The sequence below is a fragment of the Streptopelia decaocto genome (assembly GCF_964273445.1).
Source record: "Streptopelia decaocto genome assembly, chromosome: 1".
NCBI lineage: Eukaryota > Metazoa > Chordata > Aves > Columbiformes > Columbidae > Streptopelia > Streptopelia decaocto.
The window spans coordinates 180039344-180064160 of record NC_138663.1 but is presented as its reverse complement, the minus strand read 5'-3'; the positions used below and the strand labels follow the sequence as shown (position 1 = coordinate 180064160).

General features: G+C 40.1%; 1 protein-coding gene across 8 annotated transcripts in view; it reads left to right on the top strand.

Annotated features, from left to right (window-relative positions):
- Positions 1-24817, top strand: part of ENOX1 (ecto-NOX disulfide-thiol exchanger 1) — a 361050-nt gene that overhangs the window by 228665 nt on the left and 107568 nt on the right. For all 8 annotated transcript variants that reach the window (XM_082057097.1, XM_082057090.1, XM_082057091.1 and 5 more), the window contains one exon: positions 24620-24793. In XM_082057097.1, coding sequence (XP_081913223.1) covers positions 24620-24793 — 174 coding nt within the window. The remainder of the gene's footprint in view (positions 1-24619; positions 24794-24817) is intronic.

Sequence of the window (24817 nt, the reverse complement as noted above, 5' to 3'; positions counted from 1 at the left end):
CTAGCTGATTTTCCTTTATAAATAATCTCCTCCTCCTGACCACAATGCCTTCATAATTTAGTAATTATTTGTTATTTGTGTTCAGGAAAGGCTTAGAGATAGAGAGCTCCAGTTTGTTAAACACTGCATGAACTCTAACAAGTCAATCCCAGCCCAAATTGCACATAGTCTGTTTTCTTTCACTTAGATAAACCAGGCAGGTAAGGGACCACATGGAAACAATGGGATAATACTGATTGGCATGAAAAGCAGCAGTGATTATGGAGCTGCCTGCCTGTTGTGTATCTTTTTAATAGGTATGTTGGCACAGCAGTAATATGGTGGTAAGTGAAAAAGCGGTTTAGCTATTTTTATCTGATATTCTGAGTTAGGCAGTGGGAAACAGGCAAACTCTATTGCCCACTTTAAGAACAGGCAGGCAGTTTGTACCTGCTCTGCCTCTTAGACTATGCTGCTGTGATTTTTAGAAAAGTATGGGGACAAGGGAAGTGAAAGGGCTTTGTTAGCATTTAGAGGAGACAGCACCGTGGGAGAAGGTGCAGATGTGCTTATTGTCACCTCTTTGTAAAGACCTGGCAGCAGGAGCTGTGCTTCCGAAGAGACACGTCCAGACTGCAGTGGATGGAGAGAGCAAGTTATATGCTTCTTCAACTCTTTTTGTTCTCCCTGAGACAATTGTATTTCTAATGGTTCATTTCACTGGGGATAAAATGTGGAATATTATAACCAAATGCAGTGTCAAGGTTTCTCCCTATTTTGAGCTCTATCTGTCAAATCTATTTAACCCTTCTATTGGAAACCCTCTGTTTTAGGATGTAATCTATACTTGAACTTGCATGACTCAGCCCTTCTAGGAATAATCATCAAAACCTTGTTTTCTGGGGCCTTTTGATAACAATTTTGGTACTCCAGACATGCTTTTTAGAAGTATTTTAAAGACATGTCAGAATGTCCTACAGCCTTATCTGCTAGAATAACCAGTACCATAAATGAATTAAATATTTCTTAAAAATAACAATAAACTCTCCAAAATCAAGAGGACAGGAAAGCATAGTGTCCAGATTTTATTTTCTTTTAAGTCCCTCATGTTTAGTGTGTTTAGACCCAAACACAGTGCTGCTGTCCTTTAATGTAATAAATGTCTTAGCACCATTTCTTTTCTGTGCTTTTAATAGTTCTGTAACACCCTGGGACTTAAAGAAGGATCATGGGTTGTAGGAGGAGAGAGCTCAGATGCTGCACCTGGATATCAGGGCTGTGTGCAGACAGCAGGGAATGAGAACCTGCAGCTGAGCAGCTCCAAAACTAGCTGATTTAATAAATTGCTTATTATAAATATTGCAGGGTTCCTTTATGTTATTAACCCAAATTCGGTATATGAAAAGATCCCAAGTACAAGTTCATCCAGTATCCACCAGCCTGTGTAAAGTAAAATATCTCTTCCAGTTCTTCCTACATGTGTCGGTCGCCTTTTATTTCCATGTCCTTTTGTTCTGCTCCGTCTAATTACCTTAAGTAGGTAATCAAACTTGATTTTGTAATAATCCATAGCCAGTTCAGGCTTGTCATGACTGGTTTATCAACTCCCAAAACTAAGGACTTTCAACCTCAAGACTAAGATCATTCCTGGCTTCAATTCAAGGTGTAAATTCCGATCTTTAAAATCTAAATGTGGTTTGGAACATGTGCCCTACATTTTCCCTTCAAAAAGAGCAAACAGCCCACATTTCTGTCGGTTTTTGTTGTGCCCTACATTTTCCCTTCAAAAAGAGCAAACAGCCCACATTTCTGTCGGTTTTTGTTGTTGTTGTCTGAGTGGAAATAAAGCTGGAATTAAAAAACAAAACAAAACAAAAACCACCAAAAAAACCCACAACAAAACAAAAAACAGACCATCCAGTTTTGTAGAAATAGTCTTGCATGTAATCATCAGAACAAAGCTTGTCCTCTTGAAGACAAGGGTTCTATACTATGTATGAATGGAAGTTTCTTGTAGTGGGCCTCAAGAGGGAACATCTATCTCCATGAAGGATCCCAGCATATATTTCCCTGTAACAAGCTGCTTCAGCACCAGCTGATGGGGTGGCATGTGCCTCTACACGTGCACACACCTTAGAAACGCAAAGGTGCAGTGCTAAGAAAACAAAATGATGATAGCTAATGACTCATATACACCATTTGGTGTCCCACAGGGACTGCCTCTCTTCCAGTGTTTTACCTCAGCAGTTGGGCTCACCAGGGACATGAGAATTAACCATCCTTCCAAATATTCACCCAGGGATTTGAGGCCCTGAGTTCCCAGTGAAGGGCTTTTTTACCACAGCACCTTTAACAGATAGTTGTATTCCTACCTCACTGCCTTCTCTTTCCCTTGATCTCTAGTTTTCCATCAACAAAGCGTGGGTGTGGATTTGAATGTGATCTCTGTAATGCAACAGATACGGGCACTAAGGTCTCTTAGCTACTGCAAGTAGTAACAGAAGGATCCCATTATTCTAAGGATCGTGTAACAGAGACATTATCACGTCTGCGTGTTCTAGCCACCGTTGCTGTATACTGTAATTCTCCCTTCTTATTGCTAACAGGCTTCAGGTTGTGGATCTAGTGATATTTTCTCAGTGTTTTATCGATAGAAACCCACAGTGTGGGTTTTCACACATTTCTTAGGTTTCTTGCCTTATCCTAGCTCAATTATTTCACATTTTCTGATCCAGAATGTCATCTGGCCTCTGTGGGCCACATTGCATGAGAGCCACATCTCACTAGGCTTGATTATACGACCTGTTATTTCTTGTGCTTCCAAGATTTGTTTCATCTGTAGCCTTGAGATACTGTATTTAATGTCTCATCCACATATGTATATAGTAAGCATGAACTAAAGAAGTCCTCCAGAGGACTTTTTTTATTGCTCACCACACTTTTATGATCAAAAGATGACAACCTGTCATAGTTTTCTTTTACGGTTATGTTATAGATTGAAAATATCAGGAAAGTCCATGTTACTTGATGGCTGCATATAAATAGAGTTTACAGGTTTGCAAGTGCTGCTTGCTCTGCAAACTTATTTGGGAATTTAAAGCGTAACAAACCTGTTTTCACTCTGGCATCAGTAAAATTCAGTAGTAAAATGTTGCTGATCAAATATTGTGGTTGGAGCTTTGATTGTCCCCCCTGGAGTTCTGGAGATGAACATAAGAGGAGAGAGTGACCCCGGGGTTAGGTGAAGAGAGCCCCGGCATCAATAATAACAGACCAGAATAGGACCCAGTTTCCATCTTCCACTCATGCAAGTCTGCAGACCCAGCAGGAATAAGAGACATAATTTTTTTTCCATGTTTTAGTAAAACAAAGAAAAACTAATCTGACCATAAAAGACCAGGCTTCATCTGTCTTTTAGATTAGAAAAACCCAGAAAACAAACAAACAAACAGAAGTCTTTTCCATCACATATAATTAACCCCCTCATTTAATGCCCTGGCCTATTCACAGCCGGCGCTGCCTTGACCTTGGGGACTGTGGAGGAGAGAACAAGTCACTGCGGGCTCCCCTAATATACGTTTGCTCACCGAGTAAGGAAGCGAGCGCTGTACAGTGAGCCTGCACAGCTGTGTGCCTGCCGTGTAAAGCAAGATTTGTGGGTAGAAGTTATATTGCTTCTTGGACCAACTTGGAAAAATCTGGAGAAAATTGCACCAGCCCTCTGATGGTCTGAGGCAACCAGAGAACTAAAACTTTAATTACAGCAGACAGTAAAAAAAAAAAAAAAAAAGTGGATTCAAAAGGAGTAGTTTTGTGACACATTATAATTTTCCTCCCTTTATTAAGCTTTTCATCTGCCACAGGCTTGCCTATGTATTTCCTTACAGAATAACCACCGTGTCACCACTTCCTTTTTAATATTCCCTTCTCTTTTACATGTGCCAACCAGCTTTTTTGTCTACCTGACTTAATATCTCTAATTAAACTCAAAGGATGTGCTCCCTACTTATATTTAGCTTAGAAGTTCACTGCTTCTATCTCCAACCTGAACATGGGCTTTTCTATTTTTTCTGACTACACTGGCCCATAAACCTTGTCTTGCTTATGACTTTAGACCATTACAGCTACAGCAATGCTATTACAAATGTGTGACATTATTCTTAAGATAGCTCTCCAAATCCAGACTCACAGGATAATGGTCAATTTATGGCTGTAAGGAAAAGATCTCTTGTGTGAGACGGGTAGTCTTCTTCTAAGGGCAAAACAACAATTCGAGCTAGTTTTTATACACAGGAGACTTTTTTATTTCTTTATTCTTGTTCTGTGCCTCTTAGTCATTAATCTCTCCTATGGAAACTTGTCAAATACTTTTGGAAATTGAAACAAATATGCTGCTTCCGTACTCATTTTTCTTATCATTTATAACCACAATGTCTTAAAAAAAGCTTCAGCTTGTCTTTCTGTGCCCCCTATCTCCTGAATACCTTTTGCCTCGTTCAAAACGGACTACTACTCCGCTTCAGTCTGACACATTTTTCATCTTGTCCCTTTTGCAACAGCCCTGTTTGCAACAGTCCCTTTTGCAACAGTTTTCTAGTCAATGTTTTTTGTGAAGATTTCATGTGGTGAAATCCTTCAATGTTTTAAGCATGTCTGAACATCCCATCCTTGTCAGTAAATGTGTTGGCTGTTGCTTGTTTGCATAGCCACTCAAGAATATAATAAGTTTTTTTCTAATGTGACTTAATCAAAACAACATTGTTCTAAGTCACTTCTTTGGGTCACAGTAAGTTTTCCACCAAGTCTGAGTTCAAAATTTTATTCTTTTTTTTTTTGTTGTTGTTGAGTTACTGAGGTACTCCAGTAACTTCCCAGTGGTTTCTTTATAGCAAGGAAGGATGTACAACGTTCTGCCTCCCTGATACTGAGTGTGCAACAGGAATGGCAAAGAAAGGAGTGTGATGACAGTAGGCTTCTGTCATAGCTTCTGGAAAGAGAATTCTCCATCAGGGGATGCAGAGATTCCGTGGGTGGGCTGAGTCACTATACACAATCTTCCACCTTTTCCATGGACCATATGAGGAGGTGAAAAGGCTCCTGTCCTAGGTGCCATGTTATTGTGTGGGTGATCTGAATCTCTCAGAATCTATAGTGAGGTCTCAGATTGCCGTTATCTTCATTTCAGCTGAAGTGTATTTCTGCAATAAAGCTGCTGCTGTTTCTCAGTGAACAAAGAAATTCCTCAGAAAAAAAACTCTTCATTCCCCGTTATTAGATTAGACCCGGGATCAAAGTAGACTTTTGCTTCAGAACTAGAATTGAATTACAGAAAGGATTCCTGGATTGTGTCATCTGAGAGTTGTCATATTGTCACAAAACAGGGGAAGAAGGAGAGAAAAATCTGATTTTCCTGGGATCAGCCTTGCTTTGTAGGTTTTAGATTATATCAGCCTTTGAATTAGGAATGTTGCTGTGGCATTTAGGCCCTTACAAGCTGTTGTATTCATGGGAAACTGCAGAAACTGTGCTAAGAAACATATGGAGGTGGGCAGAGGAGGGGTGAGGTTCCTCTCTCCCAGGAGCTCCTGCTGGACCTGTGTGACAAAGCTAGAGGGAACAGGTACGGAGGTGTGGGAGAAAGCTGGGCTGTCGAATCCAGGCCACAGTGGTTGCTGAGAAATTGTCAGGGTGGCAAATGAAGCTTACTTTGAAGGGTTGTCACAAGAGACAGCCTTGCACCTGCTCGTTGCAGCTTGCGAAGAAAGCAATCTTCGGGTTCTGAACCCAGTATTTTGTGTATTTTCTTAATTAAGAAGTTGCGAATGATTACACATTACATGTTAGCAGTGCTGTAAAACGAATTTTTGTGTGCATGAATAAGCTGAATGTGACTTTAGATGTACACGCTGATGCCATTTCTCCACTAATTACATTTACAATTTAAAGCTGTCTGTAAGTAGAAGAGCTTACAATGCTGATATTTACTGACAGAAAAACTTTTCAAATCACCTTCCCAGCCAGATGTTCATAAACAAGGGTTTGACAGTTGGTCCATAAATCAAGTTAAGCATTTCAGCATTGTTCTCTTAGGTGGCTCTTGCGTTTAAGCCTGTTTAGCTAGACACATACATTTACTTAAGATCAACAGTAAAAATAACATCTGGAGATCTTTTCACTGAAAGAAAATGCCACAGGGTCCTACACAAGGATCAAGCACATTTTGTAAACTGGCTGGGTTTTTGGATTTCTAGCTGAATAGACATGCTCTCAGCTTTTGAGAGGATCAAGGGGCAGTATTATTTAAATGTTCTTTTTATTTGCGCAGCACTCTGCAGGGAATGTGCTTTCACCAAAGCATTCTTACATTTCTCATTCCATAATGAGCTTCTGTTTTCATCCTTGCCACCTGGGACACTGGCACGGCCCTGCTAGTAGCAGTGGAGTCACACTGGTGGAACTGCATGCAAAGTGCAGTCCAAAATATTTATTTTAGAATATTCTGCTCTGCAGTAGACTGCCTTCAAAGGGGAATGTCAAAGAAGGAGTTGCTGGGTGTTTTACATTTTCATCTATGCTCATATCAGTCATCTCTCTTTTATCCCTTTTCTTCCCTTTCAAGATATATGACATTCTTTATTTCTTTCTCTCCTGAAGAGGCTTTTTTTTTCCTTTTCCCCCCTACTCCTTTGCTTAGAAAATTATGCTAATGAGATGTGGTTTGCTCACCTTCCAATTCAGTGCTACTATGCATTTTAGCTTTGCTGGGTATCAGTTTTACTGCTTTGCTTTTTCATATTCAGTTCACAACATGAAGGAGAATTCTGCTGAAATCTAACAAGCGCTAGGGAAAAAGATTCAGACAAGTGCAGTCAGATTTATAAAGTGGCAGATAAAGTGGGAAAGGTTTTGCATTACTTCTGCCACATTGGGTGTTTTTTTGATGGATGTACTATATCTCATCTGTGATTCAGAATGACGTCAATTTACATTTTGAGGGGTACCATGACCATGGCTGTTCATGGTAACATAAAACTTAAAATCTGGAAATGCTGGAAAAGGTGAGTGCAAAAATAATGCATGTGAATTCCTGGACTAGGACCATAGTTATTTTGTGATTTAGTTCTCAGGAACACAACCTGTTTCATAATGTGAGACTGGCATTTAATCTGAGAAACCTGACCTGAGAATTATACAAGGCAGCATGGAGCTGTTTAGTGCTTTAGTGACAACAAAACATAAAGATGCTGGCTATAATTCAGTCTGAAGTAGTATACTTTCCTGTGAAGCCTGGCCGAGTACGTTCTTGATTTAAATATCTGGAACTACTGTACACGGTGTGAAACATAAATCCTCTCAGTGCTGGAACCCAGAGACCAAAGGAGCCAGTCAGAAACCTCTCCGAACAGCAAATTTATTGTTTGAGTTTAAAGCATGTATGCTAGACCTAGAGAGTACCTTTCCTAACCTGGTCCTTCTGTCCCATTTCAGCAGTGCAAAGAAGCTATAAAGCTGCCTAAAATGTGAAAGGCTGAAAATTCACCAGCATGGCAAAGGTGGTTGAGAGCCAGCATTATGCAGAGCGGGGCAGCAGGGCATGTGGCCCATTAGCAGCCTTCCTTAAGTACCCAGCCCTACAAAACTCAGAACTGCCCTGAGGCCACTTCAGCACAAATCGAAGGACAAAGCAGCCACTTGCAGTCCCAGGTGCTAAAAGCCTCTTCTCTGAGCTGCCCTGAATACAGCTGTAGTACATCTGAGAACATGACCCGCAGAGCTAAACAGTTCACAGAATCACAGAATCACAGAATCGACTGGGTTGGAAAAGACCTCAGAGATCATCGAGTCCAACCCTTGGTCCAACTCTAGTCCGTTTATTAGATCATGGCACTAAGTGCCATGTCCAATCTCAGTTTAAAAACCTCCAGGGACGGCGAGTCCACCACCTCCCTGGGCAGGCCATTCCAATGCCTGACCACTCTCTCTGTAAAGAATTTCTTTCTAATATCCAGCCTAAATTTCCCCTGGCAGAGTTTAAGCCCATGCCCCCTTGTCCTATTGCTAACTGAGCCATCTGGATCCTCACAAGTCAATGGGACCAGATGGGATCCATCCTAGGGTGATGAGGGAGCTAGCAGAAGTTCTGCTGGTGAAAAAAAAAAAATAAAATAAAATAAATTTTAAAAGACACTAATCTACTGACTATAGGGAATTCAGCCAACCCAGCTGCATGGGCCTTATCCAGATTTTATGGCATCTACCCATTGCCAACCAAGCTGATGGCACCGCCAGCCACCATCCCTTCTCTCTTCCGCCAGCAGCCCCTCAAGTGCCTGTAACACAGCAATATGGTGAGCTGAGCTGCTCCTGACAGAGAGGATGGTAGACGCTATGGTCAGCTCTGACCTGCTCTCTCTTTGGTCCTGGGACACCTGCAACAAGCTGCCATCAGCTGCTTGGTCCTCACTTACTGCTTGAAAAGCTGTTTTCTACCCCCCTGGTGAAACTGGTTTTGGGTGGTGAGCTGGCAGCTGGTTCAGAGTGGATTAGATACATCCTATTCATAATGTGTTCTACTGCAAGTTACAGGCTGAAAAGTTTGCTTCCCTTCAAAACTCCTGCAGAGTGGCGATGTTTCAAATGAAATGGCCAGAGAATGAAAAAAGCCAAAATTTCAGAACTTTGCAAACGTCTCCTAGGATAGGCATGAAAGATACTTTTCCCCATAAATGAGGAGAGAGACTAAGAATAGCAAAACTTGGGAAAAACCTGCCTGCTGGCTCTGTTGCTCTCTATCTTCAGTTGCAGGAAAAATCACAGGCAGAACATATGGGGCAAGACCCAATTAGCTGCTCCAGACCTGACAGGCTTTTAGGAGAATCAGGCTGCTCAGACAATGTTCTGATTTAACCACTCTGATCTCAGCAAGAGTCGCAAGGTTAGATTTGTCCTCACTGGCTAAGCTTGAAACTTCACAGACTGAAGGAAAAACAGCACAGAAGTAGAGAGTAACTTTAGGTTTCAAGTTTTAAAAAAGCTGGAACAAATAATTTGAAACGTTGACAATAGCTGAGCTCTTTCTGCTTTAACTCTTTCCTTGGTTGCAGAGTGGAGGCTTGAACATAATCTGGTACATCCACGGAAGATGTAATCCTTTGTGATTTCAGCTGTTAAAGACAAAAATAGGTCCATTTTTCAGAGTATGAGTGAATATAATTTTATTCAAAGGCATAATTTGCCTGAATTTTCAGGTCGAGTTTGAAGAGAATGGCAAATATCACTACCACAGCATGAAAGCTTTTCACCTCTGAAATATTACATCCTCACTCCAAAGTCTGGAGGGGCTATGACTGCCAAGACAGAACATCAAATTTTTTAACATGATATGAAAAAATAAAAAACAAGTACTTTTCTCCAGCCCCATTTGTGCAGTAGTTGAATTGTTCAGACTAAAATTTTCCACAGTAAATCAGCCTCAGGCAGATATTTGACATGTAAAATTTCAGTCCAAACTGTTAATGATTGGCAAAGCTAAAAGCAACTGACAACAGGGTGTTGTAATAAGGAGTGTCAGACGATTTAAATAATAGATGACCTTAGCAGCCCTGCCTCCTGTTTTATCATTTGGAACACTTTTGTTGTCTAAGGTCTATGATGTGTTTCTTTGTGTGTTTTTGACTGTATTTATTTCTTTATTTATATTTTAATTCTGGTAAGTTCTATCTTCAGTTCAGTTTTACATAACATGGAGTTCCATGGCAGCAATTACTTCTTGCAACCAAGAAGTGTTTCTGCCAACCTGTTCTTCATTTACAACCTCTTTATTTATTTCACTAAATGCTTTCCATTTTGTATCATGGAGTCCACAGAACCTGCCCACCTACCCTCTCTAAAATTCGTGAGTTTTGTAATGCTCCTACACAACTGCCTCTTCTCCCCAGCGAGCAATCCAAAGTTTTTTACGATGGTTCCTGTGAGCTACTTTATAATATTCCTGATGATACTCATTGTCTTATTTTTGCTGTGCTTTTATATTGCTTGAGGAGGATGAGGTGACTAATTCAGAACGTGGTCTGTCAGGTGAGACTGTTTTTTCTAAGAGGCTTGCAGTATTTTTCCCATGCTTTTATCTCTTTTACAGGCTAACCTTTAATTGTCTTCACTGGCCCCTTTGATGCAGTGCCACACTGCCAGATCTTTTCTACATGAGCCATTCAGTCCATCCTCTGCAAGCAGCCTCATTTGGGATTTGTTAGCACTGATATCCTTATGCCCCACTGACTTCCTTGTGTTTGGTTCCTCTAAACTGCCTCTTGAAATATTTTTTTTTTCATAGAATGACAATCATAGAATCATGGAGTCGTTCAGGTTGAAAGGGATCATCAGCCTGGCCTTGAATGTCTCCAGGAATGGTTTATCTACCACCTCTCTGGGCAACCTGGCCCAGTGTTTCACTACCCTCACTGTAAAAAATTTCTTCCTTGTGTCTAACCTGAAATTCTGCTCCTTTAGATTAAAACCACTACCCCTTGTCCTGTTATAACAGGCCCTGCTAAAAAGACTGTCCCCATCTTTCTTATAGGTCCCTTTAAAGTACTGAAAGGCTGCAGTAGGGTCTCCCTGGAGCCTTCTCTTCTCCAGGCTGAACAACCCCAACTCTCTCAGCCTGTCCTCACAGCAGAGCTGTTCCAGCCCTCTGATCATCTTGGTGTCCCTCCTCTGGCCCCTCTCCAACAGGTCCATGTCTTTCCTGTACTGAGGCTCCAGAGCTGGACGCAGGGATCCAGGTGGGGTCTCATCAGCAGAGCAGAGGGGCAGAATCACCTCCCTTAACCTGCTGGCTTTTGATGCAGCCCAGAACTGGCTTTCAGGGCTGTGAGCACACATTGCCAGCTCTTGTCCAATCTTTCAGGCAAATAATTACATGTCTTTTGTGGGTTTTGCTATACCATTACTCACTCTCTTTTCAATACAATTAGCAACACATTACCTCCAATCACACTGCACATCTGAGATGAAAAGTGCTTGTTTGTTCATATTCTTGGTTTTCCTGTCTCTTTGGCCAGCTTCTGATCTCTATCAGTCATGACAGGGCTTTACCCCTCACTTTATGCCTGCACAGTTTATTTGACCGCTTCTTGTGAAGGCCTCTTTGACTTTATCAAAGACTTGGAAGCTTAAGTGATTGCACACTATTTATTGAGCATTCCTCAATTATGCTCCATTTATTGTACATTTAATGCCCAATACAATGTCATCTTTTTCCCCAATACATTTGCATGCTGCAAGTTTAATATGTTATTTCTGTATTGCCCCACTACTAGAGATTGCAGTTTGACACCTTTTAAAAAAATGCTTTGCAAAGCCTCTGAAGGAAGTTTGGGTTGGGGTTACTTTTTCATATTGGAAAAAGATGCTAAAAATTTATCAAGAAAAATACTATAATGTATCCTTAAAGTGAGAACCAACACCACCAATTTTCATCCTGGAATATATTTCTATGGTTGATGTATAAACCTCTGAAAAGAAATGGTTTATTATAACACTGTTGACAGAACCCTAGCTGTGTAAATGCACATGGTGAGGCAAAAGAAACATGTGGATAACATTTTCTAGCCTATAAATGTTACAAAGAAATGCATTTTCCTTGAAAATGGGTTAAAGAATTATAATTTGAAACAAAGTCTGTCTGAAATGATTTGGTTTTATCTTTAATTTGAAAAAAAAAAAAAATGGGTACTTCTCAGAGTAACAAGAGTCACATGTAGAGGGTTCTGATAACAAATTGCAAATACCAAAAAGGTTAATTTCGTTTCTGAATGGTGGGGTTGGTTCTGTGTGTGAGTGTGTGTGAAATTGCTATGCCTTTAGTTTGCTGCTCTGAAATATTAGCAGATGAATTCTTGGTGCAGGCTGACAGAAATTACAGATGAAATCTTCTAGCAGCAAGAATTTTAAGCTACAAGTTTTGCACACGACCGCTAATATAATCTAAATTAAAATGTGTTATGCACAAGCAATACAAAGCCTGGGTTCTCCCTTAATCGGGATACAAGTTGAACTAATTTTATCCACACAGTGTCTCATTCTGCTTCCTGAAGTATGCTGTTCGTTTATAAAGACTTCTGGTTTCTTTTCAGACAAGGCTTTTTCCCCTGTTAAACTGGATAATAAAATATGACATTGTAAGAATGTTGTCAAGATTGCTGCTTTCTAAGGAAAAATATAAGGGTTTGGTTTTTTTTTTTCAATGCTGAAAGACAGCCAATGCCTATATTTTAAGCTATTTTGGAAGTACAGAGATGCAAGTGTTCGTAGAGAGATTCTTTCTTCCTCCTATAAGCATTCTCATCTTTTTAGTCCCTTTTTTGGTGAAGAATGTCATGAGAGGTTTTCGTTTGTTAGTAAATAGGAGCTGTGCCATAATAAACTCCTTGACAAGAGCTTTATAAAAATGTTCTGACTTTTATTTTTTTCCCAGTTGATTTGGAAGTTTCTTTTTTACTCACCTTATTTTCTCTTCTTCTCTTGAAGGCTCCAGGCAATGCTGTGATTGGGCTAGCTAATGGCTGGCCAGAGAGCCCCAGCTGTTTGATATTTGGCACGGTGTTCCCCACATGCTCAGCGTTGGTTTATTATTAGTTGAGACATGCATTTCCCCATGCTGTGAGAGACAGGAGAGATGGAAGGAGTCACTGGGGGCCAAAAACATTAACCCAGTTCTGTGCACTGCCCTGCACGGTTCCCAGAGTAACTTAAAAGAACCTCAGGACAATTTTAACCCATCCCAGGTGGCTGCCCCTGGGCTATTTGCCAAAATCAAGGATTATTAGTCCGCACCGTTCCATTGATAATGGCTCCGGTACTGAGGCCCCAGGGAGGGAGGCTTGCAGAGCAGCTGGCTAGTCTGGCATCTCTAGCTGCTGCTGACCTTCCTTGTACTAGAGATATACCCAGATGGCACAAAGAAGGGTTTTCTGCTCTGTGGGAGATGCAAAAAGAGTGAAAAGGAGCTGAAAAAGCTAGTCATAATGTTATAATTATTGTACTTGTGCTGGAAAACTTTACAGTTGTGACCCAGATGTCAGAGGATGCAGAAATGTCTGTCTAAGTCTGCTGAAAGACTAAAATAACAGCTTTCAGATATATGGACTACCCTTATCTACCTTAGCGTGACACACACTCTCCTGATGCTGTTTCAATAGCAAACCTCTTCTAAATTGGTCAATGGAATAATTACTGTACTCAAACAACATGTTGAAGAAGGATAATTGTTTTATTATTATGAAGATAGGGGTATCCCATTTGGGATTTCTCTACCAGCCATGAAGAGTAGTCCAGTTACTGTCATTGCCCAGCCATTTGATCATTGAGTCTGGCTGCCTAAAACAGGTGCTTCAGAGAGTTGAGAGGGTGCTTGTAGAATCAGGATCTAAAAACTGTCAGACTCATAGATGGAAAGGGAAGCAAACATCATCTTTAATTGAAGTGAATGCATCAGGATATTTTAAAACTCTGTAAATTTTGTGAAAGGGAGTGGTAGTTAAAGGAAGCCTTAGGTAATGAAGAGATGTTTCAAAAACTACCATTCTAAATAGTTCTAGCTCAAGCAAAGTATTACATTCATGATCTTACCAACTGCAGGTCAAGGCAATGCTAACATGTGGAAGCTTATAACTCATAACTGTTTAATCTTTTCCTTATTTAATCTGTTTGAGATTGAGAACACAGGTCAAATTGCAAGTGTAACAATGGATGGATTAAAAAGAAACTCCTGTTTTGTAAGCAACATAATCTGTCCTTCTCTAGCACACTTTTTTACCCTCCCTTCTGGAAGGGGTCTAGCCAAAACCTGAGAGAGTTGCAGGTTATCCAAAGCTGAAGAAAAGATGGTTGCCCAAGCCACAGTGCTCAGTCAGATCTTCAGTTCCATGGGGGGTTTTTGCCATTTTTCCTCTTTTGACTGTAGAGGGAATCATACACTGGATGGTAGTTTCCCTTCTCTTTGTTTATATGGCTTTCATCCCATGCTTCTCCATGCAAAATGCCTGTTCTTTAAGTCACTTGTGTCTGATATTATGTGCTTTGTCATCTATATCTATGTGCAAGCTCTCTAGTCACCAAGGCTCATTCTTTTCATCCCCATGTGCCTACCAACTCATCAGGCCATACCTGGCTCAAACACCTGTGAACTCACAAATCCTTCTGTTTTGTAGAGAGATACACTGCCCATGACCTGAGCCTGCCATTAGCAAAGATACCTGCTTCTGTAAAGCAGCTTCATGGTTTCATGGTCCTGAAGAGCCATAGTAACACTCTGTATTTGCAGGAACGTTTTCAGTTTGCTGAGGTGCTAGATGGCTTTTAAAGGCAAAATCTGACAAAATAGCTTTGTCATAGTGCATTGGAGTTTAATTAAGACAGCTCTTCTACAGACACTGAGGAGCATTACTTCCTGCTATCAACTCTGGCTTCTGTTTTATGTTGCATAGTATTTCTCAAGATAGGATTCTTGGTTAATTGTTAACTAATAAGCAGTTTATTAATTCACCAAGTGCCGCTTTATTACTTACTCAACAGTTAGTTAATCAATTTCAAATCCAACAGGTATTCTGCCCATTCACAAAGCATTCAGATATTGTCTTACAAGTTACTGCCATAAATTGTGTGGAGGTCAAACAGTTCTAGTAGAAGATAATACAAAATATCAATATTTCTTATTGCATTAATTTATAGCCAACAAATCTTTGTTATGTCTAGTATACTTACCCTCCTTCCAGTAGTCTTTGGGTTAAAGGTAGAGTGGTTTTAGGAATTTGAACCCTACTATTTAAGTGATTTAACATGAAAGAAACTAGGAAAATAGTACCAGGAACAATCATGTAACATTATAGTTTGAGCCTGCTTGCTCACGCTTTTGAAGGAGAAGCATGCACATAGAATAACTTGGTTAAAAGTCTGAAATATCGTCACTAAAGATTTTCCAGCTGATTTCACAGGACAACTTTCTGTCATCTCTAGTAATGACACCAAGAGAAATACATCCCATGCAATAAAGCTCATTGGTCTTTTCATCCAAGACTAAACCTGAAGGAGACACAGAACTTTCTCTGGCTTAGGAAGCCCTTGAGCTGCAGAGTTTTGGAGATTGAGAGAACATTATACGAAGGTTTTGTTTCAGGATTCTCTTGTTCTGGTACTAAACAAAATTAAGGATTTGCTGTTAGAGGCAGGTTTTGGGGCTAGAGGGACCCTTCAGTCTGACAGAACCCAGTTTTTCTTGTGTTTGTGCAAGAACCTGCTCATGCAGGTGATTACTCCTTCCCGGATTGTGCAGCTTCTTTCTGGTTGCAGCAAGGCTGTTGTTACTTTTGTGACCCTGGAAAGGCAAGGAGAGAATTTATATGCATTCCACAGATTCAAGGATCCACACGGTAACAGCAGTTAAACAACCAGAACTTCTTTCATGATTCATGAGGAAAGGAGTCTCTTTTGTTTTCATTTGGGAAATGTCTGCTGGAATGTCTGAATTTCATTTCCCCCTCCACTTCTCTGAGGTCACATTAGTATCCAGAAGATGGTATTTTACCATCTTTTACACATTGGAGGCTTTCTATGTTTCATCCATTACAATAGTTGTATTTCACTGTTAGCCTGGCTTGGGAATTGAAATCTTTTCCTATTTCTCCAACTTCTTTTCAGTATTCATTTACATCTACTTAGGTCCTTATATCTTCCAATAACCTTTTTGTGCCATACAAATGACTCTCAAATTTCTGCAATACAGCACTTCTATAGACAGCAAGCAAAAAAAAAAAAATCTGTTAACAGTTCCTAGGCTGTATAATCATACTTTATTTATTTATTTTTTCATCTTCTCCAGCTTTGAGGTGGAAGGCGATCTTGTTTTCAAGGAACAAAGCAAAGTTTTACTTTTGGAAGAGGTTCATTGGGCAAACAGATTGAACAGCTTCCAATGGAAGGTTCTTAAAGAGGCTACTTTGTTTGGCTAAGGCTCGTCTTAATGAATAACCCTCCATGATGTGGCCAAAACTGCAGAAATGGAATGGAAAAGTACAAAAGGGGAGAGGGTTATTCCAATCAGCGTACAGTGAGTGCATAAAGACTTTTGGAAGTCGGGAAATACATCCGCACACATTTTCACATTGCATAAGTAATATATGACATTGCATCTTGCATATTGACCAGCCCTACACTTTCACAAACTGACTTTGGAGCTGTTAAATGGGGATCAGGTGGCAGTGTGCAGAATTTGCATTTTTGCTACTTTCTTCACAATGAACTTGTGACTGACCCCATATGAGGAAGTGATTTATTGATGAGGAGATGGCAGAGGCCCATTGTTCCTGCTGCAAGGAGCAGATCCTAAGCAGCAGGGACTTTGGGGAGGTCAGCACTCTGAATGTCGCGAGGTGCTATAAACTCATGAATCCTTCAAAATTCTGGCACTGCTCAAAACAGCCTGTGGATAGAGCACGGACCCATGACACAAAGCTTCCAGATGATACTGTTGTCTGTTCATCTTTCCCTCTCCTTCGCCTCCTTCCTTGCATATCTTTTGATTTTTCTCTTTGCCTTCTTTCTTCCTTATTTTCCTGCTTCTCTTTTTTTCCCTCTTCTGTTTTCACCTCCGCAAATTTCCACTGCAATGGCAATTGGGTTTTACACATGGAAGAGCAGCTGATTGTGGATGGAGACTAAGATTAGTCAATTTTTTTCTGACTCTGGCTTCTTACACACGCAGCTGTCAGCCGTGAAAAACTGACAGACCATCATCAGACTCCCTCAACATCAACTCCTGAGTTTTCCAGCTTATTCTCAGGCTTGCCTGTCAGGTACTTCTTTGCAGAGCTCTTCTAAGGGGGAACTAAATAGATTCAGCATGGGCAGGTAGCATTCAAGACCCCTTTGAGGTCAAAATGGCACTGATGGCTATCCATGTGCAGAAAGAGTAATAGAAATAACATTATAGTGACGCTGTAGATTTCTTTACACAACAGCACTGAAGTTGCATCTGAGCAGGAGAGTGGCATCTATTGTGGTAACACTTTGTTATATTATTATTATTTGCTATTCTCTCCTATTATTTACATTGCATTAGAAGCCCTAAACAAGATTGGGGTCCTGTTGTGCCAAGCGCTGCAGCAATAAAGGATGAACCAGGAGTGATTCACCCTGTGATTTGCTTGTAAAAAGAGAAGGTGGTTTTCTTTAATTTAGTCTTTGTCATGTATATTGCTCCAAATATAGTGTTCGTCGTGTGATTTTGTGGGCAGGGATCAAGAGCAAGCTGGATTTGCTTTTAGTGTTTTCAGCTACAGCACAGCCAGTACTGAGGAATAGCATCTAAAGTTTCAGGATTGTCTGCTGTAAACTATTCCTCTGTGCAGACATAGTGCTTTCTTCAAAACAACAAAAGTACAATACAGCCCTAAAGCTTTGTCAGTGATATATGTCTCATAGAAGTAATTTTCAAGTGGCAAGTGTTTTGATGATGCTACAAGGGCTTTGTTTATGGAGTGGGTCTGGCAGACACTGTAGAGTTCATATAAATTATTACTTTGTTGATTATTAATGAGAAACATTCATCTAGATTCTCCTCACCCCCTGTATTTTGCCAAAATTCCCTTAGAGACCTGTTTTTGCAATAGTCCAGGCTCTGTTTCACAGAATATAGCTCTTGCTGAATAGTGTTAAGATGGATCCCCTGGCCAACTGTGAAAGCTGAAGGTCAAGGAGGTGATTTCCTGCCTCTCCTTCATTCAATTGTTTCCACTCCTCCAAATACACCCATGCACATGCAAACACATACACAGACACACACCTTGATGCTGTGTGTCTCACTCCTGTTCCTGCAGGAACCCTATGCCCACATGCAGCACTTATTTAAGGGCATCTGCCCATGTCTTTAATATTCACTTCTTCAAAAATTCAGGGCTAGATGAGCACCTACAAAGACGTCTCTGCCCTTGCAGTTACCTTCTCAGGATTTTAAAAGGGGCCACAGTCAGAGGTTCCATATCCGTATTCCTTTGTAGTAGCTCTGCAGAGACAAAGATCACATGCCAAACAGATGGCAAAGTATAAAAGCAGAAATAAAATCTGTAATCTTGTAGATAAGGTGAATAAGGAACAGCTATTCACAGTTTCTCAGGATGGAGGAACTAGAAGGTGTGCCTGGATCTGCCAGATACCTTGTTTTAGCAAAGCAAAGGAAGGACATTTCTCCATTCTGTTACTAGCACACTGTGAAAGCCAGAGACGTAAACAGTTTCCAACAGATTCAAAATGTAAATAGGTACACAGTAGGATTTAGTGAAAAGGTATAAATCAAGTCATGTGTCATAGGTGCCTGGTAGAAAGGATTGTTCAGTTGTGATCTCTACCACTGACAATATGTAAGCACTCAATGTATACGAGCTAAAAATAATTTGCTCTTTATCTGCCTATTTCTTATTCTGATTCCCTGGACATCTGCCACTGGCCACAGTCAGGTGGTCCTTGCTCTGGAGCACGAAGATAGTGGTTATGGTCAAATGGAAGAGCTGTCAGACTTTTTTCACCCTGCCTTTGTTTATTTGAATGCATCTGGAAGTTTACCAGACAATCCAGCATCTATTTTAGAAACAGAGAAGTCTAGATGGTCAATGACATCTAAACTGGACAGGGAAAGGTGCTGGAAGATGCTGGTGGCTGCCACGCTGCTGCGTTCCAAAGGGGCTGATAGCGGTGCTCCGCAACCGGGCTACTCCAGCTGGATCAACACCAAATTCAATCGGTACATCTCCTAGGAACATCAGTGGTCGGTGCCCTACTCCCACTCCCATTTCTGTCTTCTTTTTTTTTCTATTGAGGAAGACTTGTTACACTGTCAGAAGCCCTGTAGTACTGATTAAATTAGTAATTTTGACCAAAAACTTCCTGAAACGTAGAAGATGGTAATATTTGAATGAACAGGGAAAACAATGATCCAATCTTGATCTTTAGGTTGCAGCTGAATATTTATTCTTAATTGCTGATACAGAAAAAAGGACACTGACATGAGGATAAAGACACTGGCAGACTGTAGAGTTTTGAGGGAGAATTTTAGACAAAAATGGAAGAAGTTTTTAGAATAGCGATCTTTTTCTTGTTCTAATAAGGGTCTTCCTTGATTTCAGAGAAAAAACCCCAATACTCTTTCTTTGTTATTGCCAAGTAATACATATACACGCACACACACACACACACATACATATATATATATATTTATTTTAAGGGAGGCAGACACTGTATTAGATTTGCCCTTTTTCAGGAAAACTTAAATCTCAACTTGTAGAAATCAACTCTGTGTTCAGTCTGAGAATACTCAGCAATGGTGTTTCTGAAGTACAAAATCAAATCTCTAGTCTCCAGAAGCTTTTATTTTTCTCCACAAAAAAACAAAGTTTAACGAGCATCTTAGTACATCTATTACCAGCTGCTGCCTGGACTGTCCTAATCCTTGCAGTGTGTGTTGGCAGGCAACTTTGTTCCAGGAACCAGATTTTTTTTTATAGACTTTTTTCTTAGGTATAAAATTATCACTCCCAGGCCATGGGGACCCTTTTAGTGTTTTTTGTTTTGGTTAGCTATTTTGCTCTCAGATCATTGTTTTCACCACTCACCACCATTCTGTGTGTTCAACCAGCAGGTCTGAGCCACATGGCTGATGATGTCCCTGGTGGAAACCTTCCATGCGTGTGAGTAGGGGCACATAAACAAATCCGTGTTTCCACTCAGGGTCTTCTTATGCATCCAACAGAAATACAACTTGGCAGGTCTCGTAAAACACTGCAGAAAAAATTGGCAGTTGCAGGCTAAGAAAATGACACATCCAAGGGCTAATACTGAAAATCATGTAGGGGATTATACCCTTAAAAAACAATATGAGCAGATATATAACTTGTGGTAAAGGCTGGCGGAAATGTGGTGGTAGCTTAATAATGGCGATGGAGTGCAATCCCCAAAAACACAGTTGCCAGGAGTATGCAGCCATGTTATTTGGGCAGAGCAATAATGTGACAAAAACAGAAGGTGACTCAGACAGCAAGTGTTGCCAAAGAAGGAAAGAAGGATGCTTCTCCAAGGCTGTGTGGTTATATTTATGGATGACAAAGTTGCTCCTGCACTCCCAAAATGGAGACTAATAAAAGTAATTGTTTTAGACTATGTACTGTGTTAGAATGGTTATGTTTAAAGGGATTTTATTGTTCTTCTATATTTCTAGACCCAAAGATTTCATGTGAAACATTTTGTTCTTCCTATATTATACTTGAAAGAAAAGGGAGCTTTAAAAACTACTTCCAGTGTTCAAGAAGATTTTTCTTCTTGCCTCTTTGACTGCCAGTTCCAGATATTTGTTCTTCCTAGGTTTTCATTGTTCTCCACCATGCCAATTTCTTATTATATGAAACAAGAATTAAGTCATTTTGCCAAATACAGGCAGAATGTGAACTTGAAAATACTGACATTCAGTCTTTTTGCTTTCTTGTACAAATGTATGAATATTCAAACCTTATGTACAGTATCCACAGGGAATCAAATTTGAACAACATACTTTTCCATTCTTGAAGTTCTTTATCACCTCTGATTACTTCCCATTTGAATGATTTAGTTTAGTAATTATTTACTAACATTTTTCAAATTTAAATTTTCTCATTTCTGCAAAGTGGGTATTTATAATTTCAAGAGATCATAAACCCTTATCTGGCTGCATGAATGTATGTATAGAACCCTTTAAAAATAATGCTGTGATCATTTAAAGCATAAAATATCTCTTGTTTACCTCTTCAGAGGTGTAGTATAGACATTCAATGTATTTCTGTGTTTAATGTAGTATATTCATGCCTACAGTATCTTAATAAACATATGTCCAAATGGATCTGTTAAAAAAACATAGGTGGGCAGGGTTGATTCCCATTTTTTGAAATCCTGTATTACTCTACCATTATCTTTGATTCTGAATACCAACAAACTTACCAGTAAGTTCAACCAGAGTTGTCTCCAGCTCTAACTCTGCTGTTCTGATCCTGGTCCTGCTCCAAACAGGCACTATGCCAGGACTTGGGGCAGACTGCAGTGGTGTTGATGATGGATGATTGTCCCCTATCCCTAGACAAGAGCTGTACATCCAGCTTCTATTATTGCACCACTCAGTAGCATTGATATAGTTAAACTTGGGATTTTGCTGGATCCTATGTGGCAGATTTATTGACTTTCCTTTCTGGTGACTTTATCAGTTCCCTTTTCTCTGCATCTCAGAGTCCAGACCAGTATTTCCTTTGGACATCCCATCTGTGGGCTCTCTTTATGATTTGTCAGCAGTATGCAGGTCGCATGCATCAGTTTCTCTGTAGATACAAGCACCATCAATCTCTTCAGGAGTCTGGCAAAGATCTTCATTGTTTAGAAATCCAGCTGAATTTTCCATCATTGCAATGCATAGTAGTAGTTTTTAGTATTCAGAAAATTATTTTCATTTCCAGGATGCTCTACAAATGATACCTGTGCATCCTTTCAGTGCTCATGTGGTGTATGAAAGCATTTCATTCTCAATTTAACACATTGGGAAATTGAAGCAACTTATTCAAGAGGACAGAGCAAGCAAACCTGTGCCTGGTTAAAAGATGTTCATGCCTTCAGTAATCTGGCTATTGACCTTAGCGGGGTTTGGATTAGTGCCTGGAAGATATAGAATTAGATTTCAAGAGTTATTGACTGAGTCCTCTTCAATATAGCTCAGTACAGTCACCTTCTGGAGGCACGGAATCCCAGCACACCTAGAAGGACATTTCAGGAGTGTTAGCCCCGAGCACTCTGCTCGTGCTCTTTTAGATTGATTCCAGTTGTAAAAGAAACTGATGACAAAGCCATGTACTTATTTAACACAGGCAAAGTTACTTACAAAGTCACTTTTCCTTGAATGTGGCAGGAATTAGTGTCAAATAATTTTCTTCCGCTTTAATCACAAACCTGCTTTGATTGACATGCAACCTAAAAATTCTCCCTCCCAGTTCTCTTGCAAAGCCATGTTCACAATATTTGTGGTCATGAGTTTCCTTGTTGCCATCTCCATTGGATTTGTTTCTCTCTGTATCTGCACCACTGCTAAAGGAATATTCAGAAAACTGTACCTTATTGAAATCTGCCGTCTTTGCTTTAGGTGAGACCACGTATCTCTGGTTTAAGCAGAGTTTGCTGATGTTTCAGTTTGCTACTCCTGTAGAGAAGCTGAAATGTATCTAGTGGTTGTTTCAAAGAGAGAAGAGCAACCATTAAATGCAACTTGTGGTGGCAGTCACTGGATGATGTTATTTTTCGTTGGTGGTCACATAGGACCTGAAATATGCATACAGGACAGGGAGACTTGGCTTTTGGTCCATCTTCTTATACTGGTCCATCCTTACCACAGAATGCTGTGGGTCTGCTATGGATATTGGATTTCATATGAAATTTAATATCTGTCTGGGACTGTAGCTGATCCTACATTTGTTCAGAGAAGTGGACAAGATGCCTTCCTTGGCATCTTTCCACTCCCGGTTTTCTCTGATCATAGGAGAGGACCGGTATGACACCAGGCTTTGAGTGCTGTTGTGTTGCTCCACTTTGTGTCCCATGGAGCTCTGTGGGCTGCTTTAGCAGTGGGTAGCAGTGGTGGACTTCTACCCACAGCAGGAGCGTGCTCCACAGGATGGCCTGCTGTGACTGTCAGAAGTCTGATGTTAAAAATGAGATCAAGCAAATTAGCATAGCCTAAGGACTTCTTTGAATTATATGTTGGCCTTTCACCTCTGACTTCATCTTCCAGCATTCGCTATCCATGAATATTTAATACAGCCACCACTGCATCCTGTGGAATAAATGACAGGCTTAAAGTTTCAAAGATTAATCTGAAAAGCAATGCATATACATTGGTATTGGAAAAAGCATCACACCCAGAGCAAATCCTTTTTCATAAGCCCACTTATTAAAAAAAAAAAAGTAATGTAATATCATGAGTTTTCATTAATACTAGTCTTCAATAGGCCTAAAGCAAATCCCTGCCTGCTGTGCACTTGCTACACTTGTTGTACAGAGCTGCCAGAAAGTGATGGAGGCTCAGTCGGTGTGCAGAGAGCAGGGAGCATGCATCCGAGGCAGACATGAGCTCTGTTGGAGTAGAGGTTCTCAATCCTCAGTTGTCTTTCCAAGAGAAGATGATTATGGATGTTTTACAGGAATCATAATGCTAATTTTCAGCCCCCACAGAGTGCTTAACACCTGTAAAGTGCTATGGAAATGTGAGCTAATCCTCACCAGTAAGTGAGTATTATTGTACCTGTTTTTCAGATGCGGAAATTAATATACAGAAAGGTCAGTGGCTGACCCAGGGTCACTTCTCAGCAGCAGATTTAGGATGAAGAAACAGGCCTCTGGTCACATTCTATTGATCATGCTGCCTTGTAGCAAATGTAGCTCAAATTTCCTAAATATAAATAGAAACCAAAAATCATATACAAGGAGTTGTTTGCCCTTTGCTTCTTCAAAACAAGCAAGCTCCCGAGCTACCAAATCCCATGTTTACACGTATCATAAAATACTTTCCAGTTGCTAGCCAGAAAGCTCAGCAGAAAACCTGTAGAACACCAAAGTAACTCTCTTCTTTTAAATAATTTATGACGCCAAATAGCAGCAGTGTTATGCCAACAAAGAGATCGGTCTCTCAAAATATTTTATTCATTATGCCACAAGAAACCCAAAGCCTTGTTTTTAACGAAAGCAAATTTCAGAAGTTGGCTCTCAGTTCATCTGAAACATCTGCTTATTACAATTCTTGGTGTTACAGCACTGGTGCTCCCCAGTAAATCTTTCAGCTTTAAATAATACGTATGGAAGTCTTGGCAAAGAGATCAGGAAGGAAGAAAGAGTAATGTTTGCCAAATATGCATTTTACTTTATGGGGCTATGGTGGTATATTTTAATAATACATGTGTTGAAGGGAGTCTACTAATCTGATTAAACAACAGGAGAAGTAGAAATTAATTCCAAGGTTCAAAAAAACCTCATTCTATGCAGTTGAAACTTTATATTCCAGGGTAAAATGGTTAGAAGTCTTGGCTAACTACACTTCTATAAAACAGCCAGAAATGGATCTTTCTCTGTAGTGTTCATAAATCAAGATCACTTATGTGAGAAGGCTACGTCTGTCTGACAATTAGATGGAGAGGGCATATCGATATGAAATGATAGTCTTCATACACTCTGGTCAGAAGGCAATGTAAACATCACAGTAGCATTATGAAACAGAAAATTGCATTCCAGATAATAATGGATATTCACAGTGCATGATTTTACACTTTAATGTCCTATGTCTTAGTCATGTTAATATTTAAAATTATGTAACATTCTCTTCTTTATGCATAGATTTTTTTTTCACTGAAAATCCACCTCCCCCTCCCACCCTATTGCTCTGCCTTTTTCCCATTCTCATTTTTTCTTTTTCCTTCTTTTCTTAACAGTGATGATTGTAGAAAAAAGCCTAAAGCAAAACTGTCTGTGGAAGAAAATAGTAACAAGTAGTTTCAAGATTTATAAGACAGAATTTTATGTTATATATTTACAGATTCAATCTGTGTACCAGGCTTTGATCCAAGCCTTAGCATGATGACTGGAATCACTCCGATTAACCCAATGATACCAGGCATGGGGTTAGTGCCGCCACCACCACCAACAGATGTGCCTGTAGTCAAAGAAATAATTCACTGCAAAAGCTGCACACTCTTCCCTCCAAACCCAAGTAAGTGAATCTGATGAAAAAATG